Here is a 21,942-nt window from a genome sequence, read left to right on the forward strand (position 1 = left end):
GAGTCCGAAACGGTCGAGAAATGACAGAGTTACCGTGTGGGGGTCTCTCTACTGTACTGTACTGTACTGTACGGTACTGTAACACCCCAAATCATCATAGTTAGTGTGTGTGTGTGTGTGTGTGTGTGTGTGTGTGTGTGTGTGTGTGTGTTAGGCTGTGCAACAGTGACACTTGGTTGTGAAAACCAACCAAAAGCAATGTTTGTGCTCGGACACAGGGACACAGCCAGCCAGCCAGAGACACACATAGCTGTCTATAGGAGTGGTTGCACCACTCAAAAGTGGTAGTTTAACCAATTTGTATGGTAGAGTATGTCAATACAACAGCAGTAGCTGGAGGTGGTCGCCATACTCTTCCACTGACACTTTCAGACCCTGGTGTCGGGTAGGACATCTACTAGTTGAAAGAAGTACTGCCCCGACTCTCATAAGCACGCAATATCTCCCCGTACTGGGCCAAGAATCAAATCCCAGGTATAGGACATGAAATGTATCGATCACAGGCTATAACCACACAAACCCTCACACAATTCTTCAAGATACAGCATCACCTCATCTACAAGCTCACAGTCACAACTCGCCAACGCGACACATTGGACAGTTTCTCTACAAAGAGATTTGGTGTAGAGTGAAAATAGGAAGCCCTGGCGGACTTTGGTCAACTAAGCAAGGACGGGTGGAACCCTCATATCAGGTGCATGTCCAAAACAGCTACTCTCCAGGATTCAAATCCAAAAATAGCAGATCGACAAGCTCAAAATGTGTTGTTTCGTGTCTCATTTCGAGCTTGTAGATCTGCTACTTGTGCGACGCTGTAGTGTGATCAAGTAGGGCTTATAACACAAAATGTAAAAAATATGGAGATAAGTCACATGGTGGCAGCAAAGGGTAGGTATTGGTAAGCCTTGCCAAGGCATTTTCGTCAAATATGGGTACCTTCATTTCTGGTTTCCCAGCTCGGAGACCACCATTGTAAAGAAAGGCTTATGTTCATCTTTCGCCAGAATCGTTAACATGTCAGGTGCGATGCGATATAAAATCACAAATCACATCCGAACCTCGAATGGATAATGATTACCACGGACAGCGCTCGTAACTTGCCATGCGACTGGTGTAGAGGGAAAGTATGACATATCTCGTACTTGGCATACAAATAATTAAGTGGTTAAATTGACAGTGTGTGGATAGTCCGTACAATATGCGCTAAACAAGGCAATGTTCTTTTCTCTTTGTGTGTGTACTTTTATGAGTGGAGCTCTAGCGAGCAGCGTGCCATGTCCACAGTTCTATGCAAACAATGAAATAAACACCTCTGGTTTTATTCGGCCAGCGGAGCAGGGCTGCACCGACTCCTTCTGGCTCCGGCCGCCGGGGTCTCCTGTCAGGGGACTCTGCAGCGGGGTGGACGCCTCCCAACATAAACACCACAGCACAATCATACAAGGACCCTGGAGGCTGGAACCCCACTGTCTCTGGCTGGGAAACACACAGAGAGAGAGAGAGAGAGAGAGAGAGAGAGAGAGAGAGAGAGAGAGAGAGAGAGAGAGAGAGAGAAAGGAGGGGGGAAGGGAAATAAAGTGTAAGTAAACTGGAACCATAGCAAAAACCATTAACCTGTTAAGACCTGCATGAGGCCGATTCCACATATGACTTCTAAATAGCTTTCTGAAAAACCTATGTTGCTATATAAGTCGTTGCTGTTTTTCATAAATTAACACCCTGATCTACCTGATCATACTACTGCGTCATACAAAAGCACCAGAAGGGGAATTTCCACAAGCTTGTATAGATTTGAATATATTTGAATCGTGAAAAGTAACCGATTTGAACATTATAAGGTTTCCACCCGACAGACGATCTATAGCTAAAATCTAAGACAAATATTTATTCAAACATTACCAAAACATGATGTTGCTATATATACTGCACATAGCAACAACAACCAAAAAAATGGGTTCCCGTTGCCAAAACTAAGAACCCAAAAAGGGGTTCTGCGTTAACTCAGAGCATGATACAAATGTAACCAAATGGGTCAAGAGTTCCAGAGTGGTGGAAGAAGCACTCTTCTAAGCCGGATTTGAACCCAGGTTCCTGCACAATTGCTTATTGTTTCACCAATGAGCTAATTGACCTTTTGCAGACGACTTATACTTACTTAAACTTTACTTTATTTGTTTATTTGGACGGGACAGAGTATATTAACCCATTTTGACCTGAGATCAGATTCTAAAAATGTCTTCTACATCCTGACAGTTCTGTGAAAAAGCTATGTTTCTATGTCAGTCGTTTTTTCTAAAATAGCAGACCTACAAGCTCGTAGCTCACCACTCGGTGGCGTGCTATGATCTTGTAGATCTATTTTTCAATAGCTAAAGCATAACATGATGCCAACACCAAAAAGGGTTCCCGCCCAAAATGGGTTGAACATTACATTAAAAAGAATACTGTGAATGAATACACCAGATTTTGCAGAGATGCTAATTTCCACCCGTAGTGCCCGTAAAAAGTACCGAAAGTAAAAGTACTCATTATGCAGAGTGGCCCATTTCAGAATAAGAAGTATTACTCTGTTAAACTGCATTTACTCCAATGGAGTAAAAGGTACAGTGTTTGCCTTCAAAATATAATGGAGAGGAAGTACACAGTAGCAGAAAATATAATACATTCACTCAGGTAAAAGTACCTCAGAACTGTACCCAAGTGAATGTATTTAGCCACTTTACAGCACTGGCGAAACAAATGGACAATAATCACTGAGGATACTAAATGTGTGCAATTCAGAGACAAGAATGCGCATGTGTGATCTGTCCTTGTGCCGGGGTGTGCCCGGCTGTATCCAAAACATGCACGCGTGCACGCGCACACACTGTACTGTAGGTGCACCATCTGAGAGCCCCATCTGGCCCTGTAAAAGTGTCAGTGTATTGTAGATCTTCCCTTCATGAATGGCTAATTAAAGAGGAGACAGTGGCGTTTAGTGGTAATAGGGGTGGTGGTGATGGCCCCTCCGCTCGCGCAGAGCCGTGATAGGAATGCACTGCGCAGAAATACACTGCAGGAACTATTCTGCCACTCTTGAAAGATGTGGGAGGACATGTTAGCCAATTTATTACAATTAGCCTGGGAGGGGAGAGCTCGTTAAACAATAGGCTTTAGTTTAAGATGTTGTTGGATTTAGGGACTAACCAGACTCGAGAATTCCTGGCTGCAGCCTGCAGTTGTGTGTGTGTGACTATGTGTGTGTGTGTGTGTGTGTGTGTGTGTGTGTAATCTTGAAATCCATGCCACTTTGAGATATAAAACCAGGGGATACAAAATGGAAGCGTTTGTGAAATAGTGCAGTGTAATGTAGTGCAGTTGAGTGCAGTACCATTCATTGTACATTACAACAGTACAGTAGCCTAGCCTACAGAGCAGTGTAGTACAGCGCAGTACAATGTACTGCTTTGTAGTAGTAGTAGTGTACTGCATAGTACAGTACAGTGCATGTGGTGTTGACAGTGTGGCTTGATTCAATGTACCTAAATCCCATTCATTTCATGTTGTGCTGTAGATCAGAGCCGTAAATAGCGTATAAATATAAAACGGTTTGGTGCTCTGCTCTCAAAATCAACAACAACAACAACTCTAACGTAGAACAATCTACATTTAAATGCTAAAACTCAGTAGCTGCTAGTGTCTTTTTGACTCCCCAAAAACAAAAATAACTACATGTGTATGAAGGAACAGACAACAATAGAAATTTCTCTTCTCAGAATGATTAAAACAAAACTCACATAGGCCTATAGGTTCCTATACTGACCGAGTATTTATGCTTGTGGCTTTGCATGCAACCGAGATAATGCATAGTTGATTATAGTACATATGGCTGGGTCATTTTTACAGTCATAATGCCCCTTCGGGAGTAAAGAATGCTAAATAAAAACCGCTTCGACTGGCGCGTTCACTGGAGAACAATACTATTTCTACTCAAACTTGAGGGGAAGCTGTCTGTTGTGTATTTAGGGAACACGGAGAGAGCAGGACCCCGGCGAAGGTCTGTAACAGATTGTGTACCAACATATACTTACAATACCAAGCATGCATTGACATGGACGACATAATGACACACTGGGACATTCTTGCTATTGTGGAGAACTTGCCCGCGCTCTTCTTTATTTGCTCTCACTCTCTCTACCCACTCACCCTATATATGCAAATATGCCATGTTTTATTTGTGGCCTTTACTGCAAACATTGCAATGTTAATTTAGCCTTTTGTTTTCCTTCTCGTCCGACCTTTTCTGTATAGAGTAGACCTTTAACGGAAATGTTTGTAAGTATCACTACGCCAACAGCAGCACACAAAACCATAGTTCCATGTGACAGACGTGGTCAAAGTTGAACAATAGCTGCACAGTATGGTAGAAATAGGTCAACAATACAATACGCTATAGTTTTGTGGATTCATTTACTTTTCCACCTCGGAGGAAAGCCTTTTGGTCTGTGTTCCAAAATCGCCATGTGAACCAGGGAGGAAACCAGGGAGGAAACCAGGGAGGAAACCAGGGAGGAAACCAAAAGGCAGAATAAGAATTCCGCCATTCATAGTACTGATTCTGCCTTGTGGTTTCCTGCCAGGTGACTACAAATCATTGACTACAACATGACGAAAGTTACCATCCGTAGAATGCTGCCCTATAGCCTAAACCTAACCTTATTCCTAATCGTAACCTCAGTGAAACTATGCCTATAAACCTAACCTCGGTAAAACGAATACAAGAACAAGCGGTCCATGGAACACATTACCCAGCTGCATACCATAGTCCAGAGACATTGTCGTAGACAGGTTTGATCATTTCAAAGAAGATTTGACTTTTTTTTATGCTAGAATAATGGTTTCTATTTGAGCATGCCACCACTTCCAGAAGGCTGTATAGTTTCTATTAGCTTAAAATTCAGTGATGTCATTGGTAGGCACCTTTCTGGACGGTGTACTTTCTGGTTATGAGCATTAGTGAGGACCTATAGTCATAAAAAAGAGGGCCCTGTTTTTCCTTTGTTTTGCCAATGGGTTCAGAGACTCAGAGTTGAAGGTGCTCTTTTCATAATTCTACAAGCTCACAAGATAATTCCAAATCCCGCCACACCACACCATCCAGTGTGTCAGATTTAAGTAGGTACTTTTACTTTGCAAGGTTGAATGCGACAGTAGGCCTGCCGCCTACGTCATTAACATCGGGACATTAGTCTGTTTACATCCACTTCTTGTCGCCCCTATGTTTATAGTAGACTGCTTAGTACTTAGGCTACATTACAAAATATTTTGACAACGGTCTCGGTATCAGACTACTACTAGGTGCTAATTAGCAATAGCAACAAGAGTATAGACGTCACATGGATAAATGTCGCATTCTAAATTATAACTGCCATACTGAAAATGCTAATTCAGTTGACTTAATATAATTGAACTTGTGTGTAACACTACATGCAGCACCTCATTTGTGTTTGTAACCAAAGTTAATACTGGAAAAAAAACGAGGTAATTAGTTTTTCTTTTTTAACAGATTCTTACCTTCTTGGGACACCAAGAGGAAGGATATTGGCCCGGTCACTGGATGCAGGGCCATGAAACCATAGGCTGCTTTTGTAGTTAGTTTTCCGTTTCAGGTTAAAAACGACATAAGGGTAAAAACACAACAACACAGCTGCAGCTAATCAAATGACTAATGGGTGCGTTACGGTTAGATTTTAGGTGTAATATTATAGGCTACTGCCCAGCATAACTGCATGCACATTTGTCATATCCTTGGCTCTGAACACACGTGATTGACGTTGACATTGATTGAATACTCATTATGCATTTGTTTGGTGCAGCCGTGTTGCTTACCTTGGGTTACTTACTTGCTGCATTGTTTCTTATCCGATGTGTTTTTCTTAACGTGAACTGGAACACAAACTAGTGAAACTACAAAAGCAGCCTGTGGATTTCATGGCCTGATATATTGAGCCGTAAAATCAAGTCAATCGATTCAAGCAGGACAATGGGGACTTACCACTGGCCATTTGCTTCTCGACAGCCCCACCTTGTGGTGGCGAACACCTGCTGCAAAAGGCCAGACCACAGCATTGGCAACCACAGAATACATGTGTACTGTACAGGCATGTTCCTGCAAAATCATTAATCTTTCCAGATCAGATTAGTTTTTTATGCTATTGCATGCATACTCTTATACAGATACAAACATAAAGCCGGCTTCAGTCTTTTAATTAAGGTATATTGCAGGGATTTCACATTACATTAACAACCTACATGTGGCCTTAAGCATATTATTTATCAAATGTAACAGAACAGAAATGTAACATTGGCCCACACCTGATTTGACTGATAAGCCCATATTCCATATTCATATATCCGAAATGAGTGGTGGTATTATTTCCCTGCAATAAAAGACCAGCATGAAATACCAACAGCAGGTTAAGCTTCTGTCACAGTTGACATGGGGGGGAAAAAAAGAACAAGCCAATCTATAGCACAATTAAATTAACGTTTTGTTGTCAATATTGCATAGCTGAGCATTTGGAGACATTAAATAAAAGAACAAAATAAAGTCATATAAGAGCCAATATGACAAGCAATAAAAAAAAAACTACAAAAATACATAGCAACAAGTATATTATAAAAAACAGTAGTTTAACAGTCACATCATTGGACAGCTTAAGGCTTTGGATGAAGTGTAAAAAAATAAAAGCAAGAAATGTTCACCACTTCCAAAGAGTACCAGTACTTTGTTCTCTTCAGTCTTCAACTCTTCAGTCTGTCATTTTAAATAAAGCAATAGTCGATGCCATATGATGGTGCCGCGCTCTAAAAACAGACATAAGTCACATCCGTGTTGTGCATCACAGTGCGCTGTGAGCTTGTACATCTACTTTCAGCGCAAGACACAAGCCACACGACGAAATATACATTGGTCTTTAGGTATGCGATGTATGTATATACAGATATACACTATATAAAAGCAAAGTCAAACCTACATAAAATAAGCTAAATACAGATGCAGCATTCATATTATATAGTAATGAGGCATTTAAGGCACTTGAAATGACTGAATTCACCGCCAATTCTATGGCAACAGTCCATCAGTATGTCTCACAGGAAATGTCTATGATTGTAAACTATGTTCGCCACTATAAAAGCATTAAAACAGGCTTAACTTATTTTCCACATGACTGCATAGTCTTTATATTATACCAGCACATTAAATTAACTTTTCTACCAATACATTGCATGCATTAGAGTACTAGAGAACTCTGAGCTCATGAGATAATTAATGCTTATAAAGCAAGTGTTCCAGCCCATGGCAGTCGGCCACCGGCCTACTTGGGAACGATGCAATTTGGGAACCTAATGATATACGTTGTCAAAGCACCCGTTTTAACTGTCAGCCGGTGTCCCACATGGAGATCTGGGGGATAAGTTATGCTTAATTGATATGTATAAATCAGGCTTCACAGTTAAGTGGACATGGATATTATTTCTGCTCAAATATAAAACATCCTCTATGAACCAAATCTCCCGTATAATAGTAATTTCAGTAGGGAATTAGTAATAATTAGTATGTCTAGTTTTAGAAATCCCTGACTTCTCTAGGAATCTCTAAATCTAGCACCAGTTTACCCAGTGGAAAACGCATATTTACACACTCAGTTTTTATACAAACTCAGTAAAAAAAAAAGAAAAAAAAAAAGACAGTGAATACAGAACATACTCTGCTTAAAACTATTCACAGTTTGTGGTCTCGAAAAGACCAGCTGCACGTGTATTCTTGCTGACCTAATAGTATATCACATTCCAAAACCCTTACTCTAAATGCAAGAAAGAAAAGAAAGCAATCCTTCGATGTTGAAAGTGACATCTTTTTAAGATAAGAATCCTATGGAAAATGGAAAGAAAGAAGAAATGAAAGAGTTGTTTGAGCTCATTAAAAACACCATAGTCTTATTGAGAACACAGCCTTTTACTTTGACATCGTTATTGTCATTTAAAGTCCAACTGATATGTCCGTTTGGCCGATATATCGGCCACTTTTTTTACATCGATATCAATTATGCAACCCATTTGTCCCGATTTCTTACATTCGCAGTGCATAGGACAAACGTCCTCACCAACTCCTAGTTAAACTTTTAATTCCTGTGTTAGTTTTGAACAAAGACTATACTTTATAGGCCAGGGGTGGGCTACTTTGACGACGGCGAGGGCCACTATATTTGAATTGGAATGCTTAACTATTTTTTTTGAGTGGTGCAACCACTCCTACAATCAGCAATGTCCATGTACCTACCTACCTGTGTGTGTACCTGTGCACATGAGCCTGAGTATGTTACTGATTTATACCAGTAGGGGGCGGCAGAAACAGAGGGAGGGGTAGTGCTGTGTAATGAGAGAGAGAGAGAGAGAGAGAGAGAGAGAGAGGGGGGGGGGGGGGGGGAGAGAGAGAGAGGGGGGGGGGAATTGCACCACTCGTAACAGCTGAAAATTAACCTGCGTGGTATACTGTAGGGCGTAGGCTAACTAAATATGTTGGTCATTGTTGTTTGTATACTGTATGTTTGCTTATTAAATCAATAGACTTCTACATTTTTCCCTATTTTTTAATATTTCCACTATTAGCATTATCTTGTTATAAAAGTATTGTATTGTTGTTGTACAGCACATTCCTGTGGAATATGTCCCACCAACATTTTGCTGCTTTTACCATAAATGAATGACAAATTCAACGACTTGAATCCAACTGCTGTCGATTGTGCTAATCGTCATGTGCCTTTAGGGCTCTATAGCGACTGTAGGGTCGGTTTAAGGCATTCAAATACAGTAACATGTTTAACCCATTTTGGGCGGGAACCCCTTTTGGTGTTAGCATTATGTTATGCTTTAGCTATTGAAAAATAGCAGATCTGCAAGCTCATAGCGCGCCACCGAGTGGCGTGCTACGAGCTTGTAGGTCTGCTAATTTTGAAAAATCGTGAAAATGTGGCCCAAATGTTTGAATATATTCTTTCAGAGTGTTCGTAAATAGTTTTGAGAACCGCTGACACAGAAACATGGGTTTTTCAGAAAACGGTCACGATTTAGAAGGCATTTGTAGAATCGTTCCCAGGTCAAAATGGGTCAAGGTGTTGTAAAGATGTCATACTCACTCAGCTGTCAAAGCTGACGTTCTCTTTCCCCTGGCTCTCTGGTGAACCATGGGGTCCAGGAAACACCTCTCTGACATGTCTTTTGTCCACTGATGTCTGGCTTCCCAACACTCTCCTCTATACACACACACACACACACGCCAAAGAAGTTAATAAACAAATAGTGGAAATAGCAGATCTACAAGCTCACGTTGCATCGTGACATGTTGTGAGCTTGGAGATCAGCTATGTTTGTCATAGGACAGTCTATAGGCCTCACGTGGTTAACTCAGGGGGTTTGCAAACTTTTCATGTCACAGACCTCCGGTTTAACTTTCATTGGCCTGAGGACCCCTATTTCAAATGATTCTGTCTTGGAAGACCCTGATATGAACAAGACAATAGTTGGGTTCAAACTATATAAAATTGTCTAAACCAGGGATGGGCAACTTTGACGATGGAGAGGGCCAATATATTTCCACTCACTCCATTGGGCCACAGTGCATATTACTGTCGTAGTAAAAAATAGCCGATCGGATCTACAAGCTCAAAACGTGTCGCAATGTGACGCGTTTTGAGCTTGTAGATCAGCAATTTTTTGCTATATTTGAATTGAAAACCTGATTTTTTAAATTGGAATCCTGAAAAGTAACCTTTTTATTGAATTTCAAATGCATGTAGTTATAGTTATGTTAACTTTATGAACTGTGTTCAACTACATTGGACACAAAAAGACAACATTTTAATACTTGAAGTAATTAAAGCGGGTTTGGAATTGTAACAGCTGAAATCAATACTATATTAGTATTCTGATATTAACATGCGGGCCGCAGGGTCGCATGTGGACCCCGGGCCACCAGGTGCCCACCCCTGGTCTAAACGTTATAATTGTGCATGAGAAATCGTCTCGTAGTGGTTATATTATTGAAACATAGGTATATAGAATCAGGGCTCGAAATTAACTTTTTTACTTGGTAGCACTGGTGCTCCCAAATTCAGAATGAAGGAGCACCAGAAAAAAATTAGGAGCACCCACCAAAATGTTACGAGCACCAATATGTAATCGATTTTTTACATTCATTATTATTACACTTGTAGCCTACAGCAGTGGTTCCCAACATTTTTCATGTCAAGCACCCTCAAATTGACACTCATTAGCCCACGGACCCCCATTTGAAAATATATGCCAGGGACCCCCATATGAGAAGATTTTTACGGCTCTAGCAGTGATTTTCAGTTATTTACATTTCAAGGACCCCCAGTTTGACCTGAATTAGGCTACCGTTCCCCATTTCTATCTCTGGGACCCATAAAATCAAAGTTAATTTAACTGAGTGTACAAATGTACAGTGAAATTGGTTTACCCATAGTATGTAGTACACTCTCAGAGTTTCAGACCCATAAGGGTCCATTTGGTTCCTAACTATCATTTAACCGAGGACCCCTAGGGATCCCCGGACCCCACTTTGGGAACCACTGGCCTACAAGCCAGTTGGTATGAGATGCTATTTTTGTGGCAATAAACCAGTTGAAAATATAATTAAATTCTAAATACTGTCTCTGCTATAATTTCTGAATTTGTAAATGGCTACAAAACCCTTTGTTTTATGTAGGCCTGCTTTTTGATTGAAGTAAAAAAAAATATATATATATATATATATATATATAGGCCTATATATATATATATAGGCCTACTGTATATATTTATGAGAAGTTATTTTCATAACGTCATCATAAATGTGTGTGTGTGACTCCACACATTCCATTCAATTGAGCCCTTTTGTTTCTCACAGCTGAGGACCTCAGGTCCAGCTGATGTTGATCACCCAATCAGTCCACGGACTGACGGGAGGTTAGAGGAAGTAGAAGAAGCCAAGGAGATATCATATTTCTTTAAACAATCATAACTCTGGACAGGAATGGACTAGGAACTTACTTTTTTTTGACATGCTCAGATCTTTATGCTCTACAAGTTTAAATCATCTCGCGGGAGGGAACCGGCCCGCGACACTTTCGGTCGCGATCGTTTTGGTCGCACTACAGTAATTATATGCAGTAGCACTGGTGCGCCCAGTTATATTTTGAGATCGCACAGATTAAAATTCAGGCGCATTTGCGACCAAAATGGTCGCTATTTCGAGCCCTGAGAATAGTCACTCGTACAATTTATATTGTAATAATTTTATATTGAAATGATCTCAAGTTAATGGAATTATCGTGGAATTAAACTACTCATTTGAGTCATTGGCTACCACCTCGTAGCCCCTCAAGGACCCTCAGATCCCACTGTTTTAACTAACTGGCCCCATTGCGGTCACACATCCAAAACAAGATGGAGTGAAACAAAACGGTGTGTTTTGTTAAAATGAGTCGAGTCAGCGCACCTTCATAATTCCGCCAAAGGAGCGAGTGCGCCGATGGTTCCTGCTGAAGGGCGACTCAGGGTCAGGTACAGGTGTGCCGAAGCCCTGCTTTTCAAACTGCAAAACACAGAGAAGGACGCAACCTTCAAACACACATTCAAGAAGGTTCGATTGTCCCTCTTATGTGCAGTGAGTGGCATGTTGGTGTGGCAGACTGCAGTCTGTGACCAATATATACTGTATAAAACAAAACATAATAAAAACAAGGTAGAATTAACTAATAAGTAGGAAAGTATATAAAGGGTGCAAATCTGAAACAATATACACTTTAGACAGAGAGGCAAAAAGCCATAACAGCCAAGCTTATGAAACAATATTAAAGACTAGCACAAGCACAGGTGGACTGTTTTCCTTTGGAGACGAAGGAGAAAACAAAATGAGGTAATTACTTGTGATCCATGAAAATGTGTGGACCCACCCAGTGTCGGTTAAGGAATGAGCAGTGAATGTGACCCACCTGTCTGATGAGTTTCTTCTTCTTGGCAGACTCGGGCATGCTGCTGACCTGCTGGTACAGCTCCCTGAGGGCGTCTGCTGTGTGGTTCTGACCCACAGCTCCACCTCCTCCTGTCCCCACGGAGGCGGGGGTGGCGGGGACGCCGTCTGGCACCACATCCTCAGACTGCGTCCTGCTTCCTCCGGGCCCAGCACACAGCGCCAGGTCGTCCTAGGAGGGCGAGAGAGTAGTAGACCATGAGGAATAATTATGTGATAGTGACACGCAATAATGGAGCGGAAGAAATCCAATTCGCCGTAAGAATAAAACCAGTTTTTGGGTATAATATCGGAGCCGACAGGTGAAATCCTTGCATGTCCAAAATGGTTACTTTCCAGGAAATGGAGAAAATAAACTTTCTTACGATGAATCCAATGTAGCCTGGCTGCCTCCAGCCCTGAATCGCTAGCCACGCCCATTAAGAAAATGCTAGACAGGAACTAGACAGGAACGCCCACAAATGTCACATCTGGTTTTAGCCCGGGGTAAACAAAATGGTCTTCCCCATAGAGTTATAATAGCGTACGATCCTTTGGATCACTTTCAGAGCGACTTGTTGGATGATAGAAATATTGACAGCCAAGAAAAATCCACCAGAAGTAAATCTGGAACATTCGTCCTCAGAAAGTTGACTTATTGTTCGTATATGAGACGATTTAGCTATGGTTCATGGCGGAACTTCAACATTTTTATGCACTTTTCCCATTTAGAACGTTAACTACATACATACAGTACTAGGGATGCCACAAAGTGACCATCAGCCAAATCGAATAGTCGACAGCTCTGCCGATTAATAATCGATTAATTGAACCCACCCCCCCCCCAAAAAAAAGGGGGGGGGGGTTATCAATATCAGATAAAACTTTTAAGATTTTATATTATGCAGATGCCATGGTCACATTATATGTTGAGTGCATGCTTTGATGGTTACAGTTTTATAATCAGTTTTGATGAGTAAACCTTGTTTGTTGTGGAGATCTTCTCAGTTCTCATTGTATGCTAGTTACTGCCATTCAGGATGGAAAATTAAATCCATTTGGATTTGGGGAGAAGTAGTTTCATAAGGGGCTGGTATGAAAATCGATTATTCGGCGGCATCCCCAATACATGCATGTTCAGATTTCAAATATAAAGTGCTCGCCCCAGAGCACTTTATGTTACAATCCTCCTCGGTACTGTACCCATGTCTTCCACATTGTTCAATAAAAGGCGATCGGTGGCCATTTTATCAGAGTTATAATGCACCAACCGATAGGGGTGCATAGTTGCATGGCCAGAAACTGATTAAACATTGCTTTTTATTGAACAATACGGAAGATACCTACTTATTCCCGCCCTAGCAGAATTGTAACATCCACTGCACTTTATATTTGTAATCTGAACATTTGTAGAAATAAGCCGCCGTAAGGACTGTAAAGCCGTAAGGACTGTAAAGCCCAAAACCGTGTTGGATGGAGAAGAGTCGTTGCTGGCCTATGCTCCACTGGGAGCGACGGGCCTAAGTAAAAGTAAGTAAGGACTGTAAATGGAGAATGTGCGTAAAACACTTCAGTCCAGGCCAGGGCTGCCATGAGCCCACAGCGCGTTGCGGGGACCTGGGGTTCAAGTGGTTTATAGTCAGAGTATCCTTATCTCTTTATACTTTATTGCATGCGTCAAGTTGCACAAGCATAACCACCACTGAAATCAGACATCAATCTCCCTCTCCTTCCATGTTACAAAACATTGTGTTACCACGGCGCAGTGTTTACTCGCCTGGTAGAGACACTCTATAGATATGATCAATTAAACTTAACGTAATATCAAAAACCAACAGCCATTAAGTCATCACTAATGTTTATAGAACACATTGTAGTGAATTCTAAGTAGTTTAGAGACAGTTGGAACTTGGCACGGAGCCATCGTTTTGAATAGTGCGGTCAAAACGACTACTTGGAATTCACTAAAACATGTTCTATAAACATCATTGATGAATTAATGGCTTTTTAAAATGTATATTATGATAAGTTTCAGTGATCATATCTATAGAAAAGTGTCTCTTACCATGCGAATATATCAGGCCATTGTGTTGTCACTGTTGTGTTGTCCACGCAGTCAAGGAAAACATTCCAATCGGCCTCTAGCTTGTTTCATTTTCTAAAGTAGCGTTCCTTGTCGAGTGGCAACAAGGATCTGTGCCTGTGATCTGGCAAGCCATGACGACTACTTTTAAATTAGTAGTATTTAAAGCATCTGAGTTTGAAAACCCAACACTCCACTGTTTATTCCGGTTGGGAGAACTCTGAACCTTTCCCCGGCTCCAGCCCACAGCTATATTGAAAATTCAGACCGAGTGTCAGGCTAGATCCAATGTGGTTATTTAGTCACAAGCTCTTGTTAAACCTTTTGTTTTCAATGGTTAAATATTTATTAAAAAAGCCCACCAACGACTTAAAGCTCTTTTTGTAATTTTTGTATAAATCTGTATGATAGAGCGATCGTCGCATATTGTTGGAAATAAGAATATGCCATTAATAATGGCTGTTACAGCATAAAATTTGAGATACAACACACACACACACAGTACCACGCACACACACACACACACACACACACACAGCGAGGTAGGGGGGAGACTGACCTGTGACTGAAGGTTTCTGGACCCGGTGAAGATTAACTGGGAGTATTCTTTAATATAGACGGGTGCCTTTGAAAGAACAGAACAATCCAATGAAGGAACTTCACTTTTAAATGCCAAACAGTCTACAACCGACAGCGTCATAACAGACGTGCATGTTTTCTTCCATCGTTCTTTCAGATGCAAATGTTGTCATTTAAACCATTCATTGTAATCTCTCTATGAAAGGTAGCCATGGGAACATAACATCAATAAAGGCTCTCTCTAACATGGAGTATATATTTTTTTTAAAACATCACTCATTAAAACAAAACAAAACAAAGAATAAATTATTAATTTCCCTCCTGTGTTAACTGTGCATAGCTGAATAGGATGAGGCAGCTCTACGCTTCTGTATTTTAACATCAGTTATTATGGTGGTACACTGGTACTTGGAGAGCCAGATATTTTCCTGAGGTGGCACTTGGTTTATAAAGGTTGAGAACCACTGCAATAGAGCACTCACCCTGAACAGTTTCTGGGAGTGTTTGATGAGGAAGGCTACGCCGTTATTCAGTCTCTGGACGTTTCCATGAAGGCTGCTGGCGGTCACCTGGAATGCAAGCAAGCATGACCACCAATGTACATCGTTGCGTTAATGCCATTGTTTGCACGTGCCTGTGTGTGCCTAGAAATTAACGTTCCTCATGATGACATAAATTGTTCTCCATTAAATACACGTTAAATAGCTCTATATTCCAATAGGGATCATTGCTTGAATGTGTGTTCAGTAACAGTCTCCCCGTCTTTCGACAAGCTCTATAGTAAACAGAAAACAAATGTTCAGTATATCGGGATAACTATTTTTTCCAATCAGGAGAGTACCTCATACAAGTGACAAAACAAAAACAATGAAGACAAAAATTGGAATATTCTAACGCCAAAGAGCAAAAGTGTTTACTAAAGAGCTGGAGAGAATGGGAAACAGTAGTCTATATAGTTAACCAATGGTCCTCGGGAACGTACATTTTTGGGCCAGAGGATGTGCGGTGCGAACATGGTTGCCAGGTTGATGGCTGACATCTTGTTGACGTGCTGGTTGCGGGCGGTGTGGTACAGCAGGTCCAGGAGGAGCTTCAGGAGACTGCGGTTGGCTGCCGGCAGGAGCATGAAGAGCAGCTGGAGCGCTTCGATCCGACGCTCCTTATCGGGGACGTCCGTCTTGTTGCCCTCGTCATCGAACCGAGTCAGCTCTGAACGACACAGCGAGGGCTCAAAGTTAGGCTTTTAGCCACTTCTAAATCCTAACCAAAAAAACCCTCATTTGGCTGTATCAGTGGTTCTCAAATGACCCCCATCTCAATTTATATTTGTGCCAGGGATCCCTCACTTTTAAAAAGGATTACCATATATATTCAAAGATTTTCACAAAATAATGTTAATGATCTTTTTTTCAAAAATAGCAAATCTACAAGGTTGCAGCATGGCTACTATAGGCTATGCAGTGGGAAGACTACCGGTAAGTAAAGTAATGTCAGTGAGTGTATGCATGTGCAAAATACCCCCAATCTTCAGGTGGGCCTGGTAATGTCTGTGTGTGAGAAGGGGCTCTGGCATTTCTCCCAGGTAAGCTTTGAGAATCGTGGCTGCGTCGTTGGGGTGGAAGTCGCCCGACTCCAGATCGATCTCCTCCCCGGTGTTCAGCATCTCCCTCAGGGCCGCCTGCCTCAAGCTGTGGCCGGGCACACGGAACAGGCCCTCCACATGGCGGTCTGACGTGGAGGAAGGGATTTAAACATGTTTAAAAGGTCAAGGACAGAGTAGTGGCGAATACAGCCGTTTCAAAAATTTGCTCAAGTCCCAAAAGAAAAATGTTATGCCTCCCCGGGACACAAATTTAAAACAATACACTGAATTAACAACTTACGCCCTATTTAATAGTGAAAATATCTGATCCAAAAGCCGTGAGCTTGTACATCTGCCGACTGCCATTGAACTATTTCTTATGTTTGTTAGTTTTTTCCTTTCATGGAACTGTCTTTTTTCAATTAATTTTTTCATTTCTGAAGCTATTTAGACTTTTTTTAGACTTTTTTTTTTTACAAAATGTAGGAAACGTAAAAAAGAAGGCATATTTACTTGTCGTGATCCATACAAATTGTTCACGACCCATTGTTTGGGAGGCACTGTTGCTCGACAAAGTCGGCTATTTCCGATGAGGCACACCATCATACGGCAGAGTATAAAATAGGCACAAGAAGGGAGAGTGCCAGAGAAAAGTGCTTTCAGATAAATTATTGACTCAAATGTTGGCTACCCGACTCCACTTTCAGCATGTGACATCATTCCACTCCGTTTATAGAGCATGAGCTCACGCTCACTCGGGCCATCTCTCACTCTGTCATCCAGGGCCGTAGCTGACCATTTGGTTGCCCTACTCGTAGGATATTTGTGCTGCCCCCCTCCCGACGAGAGCGCTGCTATTCCTCACGGCACTTTTTGTTGCCCCCCTTGGCGTGTTGCCCTACTCGCAGTACGTACTGTGCGTATAGGTAGCGACGGCACTGCAGTGCTGTCATCCAAGTTCTTCGTCCATCTAATTCATTACAATAAGATGCCAAGGCCCAAGACTGATGACGGAGCCTTGAACATCCATGGTGACGTTATTATCAGAGTGACAATTGTAAGAGTCCATGATTAGGGCTGTAACGATCATGACATTTCTGTTGACGATTAATTATTTTTCTCTTCGCATACAAAGAAATGATTGACAATGGCGGAATCAATAATCAAAATAATAATGTACTACTATTGCCAAAACAGGCCATATACTTTAATTTAGTAGCGCGTAGCTTAGTTGTCGTTATTTGGAAAATTACTTTTGGAATGTTTTTTCTCTAAATGCCCAAAACCTGTGACTCCAGGTTGAATGTGGTTAGTTCAAAGAGCGTTCACAATGAGGTGGAAATATTGATGGGAATGTGGCATTTCTGTTAACTTCCACCAGCTGTTTTTAATACAGTACAGATGAAACAATTATGCACAATTATCTCAAATAATGTGACCAAGCGATTATGCAATAACTGCGACAGGCCCAGCAATGATACAAGTAGTACTTACTTTTACTCAGGTATTCAATGAGCTGATATATCTGTGCAATTCCTTCTTCAGTTAGCGGTGCACCAAAAACCACTCCTTTATCTGAAAGGCATCAAATGGCACCTTGTAATTACAGACGGCAGCAGACAAGACCGATGCAATTACACAATACCTAATATTTTCACCTCGTCTGACTCATTTAATTTCCCACACGTGATCTACACTGGCTGCTGTGTTGCCTAGGCACAAGCACATCAGAAAGGACTGTAGGGAAATTCACATGCATGACTAAATTGTTCATTAAATGGAGTGAGAGGGTAAAATACGTGTTAAATAGAGATCTATATTCTAATAGCAATCATTGCTCAAGCGGTCTGCCCATCTCTCCAGGTCTTTAGTAAACAGAAAATAATGTCAGGTCGGGAGTATCCAATCAAGAGAGAAGTGGTGAGATGGGATAATGAGCAGAGAAAAAGACAAAAAAATTAACTGATAAATGATCTCTGACCTGATTATTGCAAAGAAACAATAAACATTTTCAGGGTCAGGAGGAGATAGTAAAATATGGCAAATAATTGTAGTGATAAAGGGTGAGGCGTGTCCAAGATAGGGCTCCACGTCTCTTCAGCAAATATAGTAGATCTACAAGCTTACAACGTGTCACGTTTTGTTAGCTTGTAGATCGGCTATTTTTGGTGAATGTTCCCCTCAGAATATGGATGCTGGGGTTAAACGCCAAGTAAAACAATTATTTTCAATCTGTCCTTTTTTTTTTTTTATCCCACGATTTTGTAACCCAGTTTTCTTTTTTCACCCAGTGCCAATTATCTAATGTAATCCTGGGCGCTACACTTCCTCTGCCAACCTGGGGGGGCAGCGGACTGACCTCATGCCTCCTCCTATGCATGAGGAGTCCAAGCTGCTTCTTTTCACCTGACAGAGGGGAATTTCCCCGGCCGGACGTAGCGCGTGGAAGGGACACGTTATTCCGACCAGTTCCTTTCCCCTCCATCAGGCGCCCCGGTTGGCCAGGGGGAGGTAGTTTTAGAGACCAGGATTACGGCATGTTTTTGTGAGGGTATCTACCCTAGGGGACACGGGGAGAACATGCAAACTCCACACAGAAAGGCCCTATCGCCAACCCCCGCCTCGGGTATGGGCACTGATGACGCGGAGGAGGGAACACGTCGCCAGTTTCAATCGGTCCAATAATGGAAACAGATATTCTCTCAAGTTTTCCTCATGTATCTTAGGGGGAAATATTTACATATTATGTACCGTTAATATGACATAAGGTCAAGGTGCTATAAAGTAACGAGGTAATGAAGTGTACTAGGGCCCCAGACATTGTCAGGCACATTCAGGTCGCTTTTCAAGGCTGGCATGGTGACCCAGTGCCAGTCAATAAAACCATCGATGCTTGTGTCTGATTATAGTATTCTTTAATAAATAATAAAACACTTAAACATGAATAATAAAAGGCTAGGATAAATTCTTACTATCTGGGCAGAAAAGTGTGCATCAAACAATTAGGTTATTAATGGTTGATTTTCATCAACTCCACTGATCACGTCAACGGGCCAATCTGATCACCTGGTAGATCAGAGGTGGTGTCGCTTTACAAAACTATTTTCAACTGGAAAACAGTGCAAATGCAAATCATTTTTTGCAGAGAGACATCTTGCGTTGCAGAGTGAGTGCCAAACTAAAGGCTCATTCATAGTCTGGATTTTCGGTGGTTAGGTGACCACCGAACTACAACATGACGTCACGAGCGGAGCCGCGGTGAACAGCAAACGACCGCCACCGCCCCAGCCCTTCTCTCTGTTTTTACTCATACTCGTTTGAAATTTCTTTATTTAGGAATACCCCATTGAGATACAGTATCTCGTTTTTACTCACCACCGCTCAACGTTATTTCAGCTCTGGTGGTCACCTCACCACCGAAGATCCAGACTATGAATGAGCCTTAAGACCCCCTTTCCACCGGTTAGTTCCCAATGGGAACCGGTTTAGTTCTTTCTGGTTCTTAGTCCATGAGCCAGAGCTCCAAAATTGTGGGACATATATTAAATTGTTTATAGGATCAATACAAGTATATTTATACATGATTCCACAGTAGTAGCTTTTTCATATTTTCGATTATTTTGCATATTTCCTACATACGGTATTTAAAAATGTAACATTTGTAATACAATAAATCATTGTCAGTATGACAGCCCCCCCCCCCCCTCCCTACACTAGAGCCGTTTCCTAAACAATTAACACAATATGTACACATTTTATGTTTCAGTAATATGGTTCCTGCTGTTCTACATACTGCCAAGTGACAACCAGGTGAAAATATGAAATATCCAAGAAAAGATTTTAAGGAAGATGCTTCTTAACATATTCATAGCCTATATACACAAGCTCTCAATGAATTGAGACAGTGATGTAAATAGGTTTTCAATGTAATGTGTCTCGGGACCCAGGGGTATGGTCTTTTAGATGGGTCCCAGGGACATTCTATGATTCCCACTTAAACGACGTTAAGAGTACAGTACTCAGTACAGTATTGCATCCCAGGACGGGTGACATGATTGCGTCCTCTCTCTCAATTTAGTGAGTATAAAGCCCTAACCACACCAAAGGGTCACCATGAAACTCTGGGCCATTGAATTCTATGCGTTGAATCACTAGGGTCAAAGTGCAACAAGACATATCACACCGCAGGGACAACGCTAAAACCGTCTTGACCCTTTGGTGTGGTTAGGGGCTTAAGGATGCAGGCTATTTGCATCACTGTGAGAGCTTGTAGATATTTTTGCTGCACAAAATGCTTCCATAGAGCAGCATACATACTGGCTTCTACAGAATCCAAATGACTGAAATCAGTCGTGGCGAGTACTGGTGAACTTTAATCCATGAGTTTATTAGTTAGCTGTACCTTTCCGTTTGAGGAAGTTGAGGGAGCGCAGGAAGCCAGTGTGGGAGGGCAGCCTGGGAGCAGCTTCCCCTGTGAGCTGAGCAAACTCATCCCCCGGGAGGTCGATGAGACGGGTGATGTTACTGAGCACCAGGTCAGTGAACGCCTGGGGACAGACAGGGTGGTCAAGTCACACCGTCATCAAATTGTACTTTTAATTGCCATTAACAATTGCATTGTATTTTTTGGCATTGGACATTGGAACGTAGAAATCAAAATCACATTTATGTTTTTTCTTTTAGGCTTTGTTAACAGAAATGTATTTATGTCTAAAACAGGACATATCTATTAAACAAAATATGTACTTGTGTGAACTCGAAACTATAATGACTGACAAATTAAATTATGCAAAAATAGTTTATCTCTAATAATTGCAACGGGCCTACCTGGGGACAATCATGTCTCAAGCGCTCCACGAAAAAGTCTGGATTGAAGATCACCGTCTTCACAGGGGATCCTGCAGACTGGCTGACGATGCACACTGTGCTGCTGTTAATGTATGATTCATTGTGTAGAAAAGAGAAGGAAATAGAGCAATGGGGAGAAGTAGGGTGAGAGAGCTGGTCTATTCCCTTGACATGGCATTTAGCAGATACTCCATGCTTATCCAGACAAATTACTATATCGTTGCTGCCGGGCATAAACCTCTTATTTCCATATTCTGTTTTTTTCATTAATTAACACTCTACTTTTTTGTGTCAGAGAGAATAGCCACTGAAATAATAGTGAAATTAAACTGAACCCTACAGAACCAGTCTTGTGGTTTAACAAACATGCTGAAGTACAACCTTGAACATAATGTGTAGGTGTTATTGGGGTAGCCTAGCCTCGGAAACCCAGGCGTTTTTATTTCCTGGGAGAAAGTTATTGGGGTGACCATATTTTCAAACTGTTAAATTAATGTTTATTTTGTATTGTTAGCTCTTCGGACACCGCTAGGCGCTGTAGTAGATCAACAGCTAACTAACTAGCTGCGGTAGCTAACTAAGTAGATGCGGTAGCAGGTTAACATTTAAGCCTCTAGTCTATGGTTTAAACGTTACGTTAGTTTTTCTCTCATGTGCTCGGTTTTAGGTTAACACGTAGTTCACCTAAACATTAAACAATTAACGTTAATCATCCCCACTACCTTTGGTATTGTAATGGTTTCTTGTCTTCATGCTGCAGTTTGTTTTGAGACGCCATGTTCTTTTTGAATGTTC

General features: G+C 41.5%; 1 protein-coding gene across 1 annotated transcript; it reads right to left on the reverse strand.

Annotated features, from left to right (window-relative positions):
- Positions 1-6,299: 6,299 nt before the first annotated feature.
- On the reverse strand, positions 6,300-21,926 carry LOC308328741 (rho GTPase-activating protein 19-like). Its single transcript, XM_080782851.1, has 12 exons — positions 21,870-21,926; positions 21,127-21,229; positions 20,702-20,846; positions 17,794-17,874; positions 16,236-16,445; positions 15,700-15,926; positions 15,200-15,286; positions 14,698-14,763; positions 12,039-12,248; positions 11,543-11,638; positions 9,180-9,296; positions 6,300-7,915 (listed from the first exon to the last, which is right to left on the reverse strand). Exons 1-11 carry the CDS (start codon positions 21,923-21,925, stop codon positions 9,180-9,182), a joined length of 1,398 nt encoding a protein of 465 aa, XP_080638977.1. The 5' UTR covers position 21,926; the 3' UTR covers positions 6,300-7,915.
- Positions 21,927-21,942: the final 16 nt, after the last annotated feature.

The sequence above is a fragment of the Protomyctophum bolini genome (assembly GCF_963924005.1).
Source record: "Protomyctophum bolini genome assembly, chromosome: 14".
NCBI classification, from domain to species: Eukaryota; Metazoa; Chordata; class Actinopteri; order Myctophiformes; family Myctophidae; genus Protomyctophum; species Protomyctophum bolini.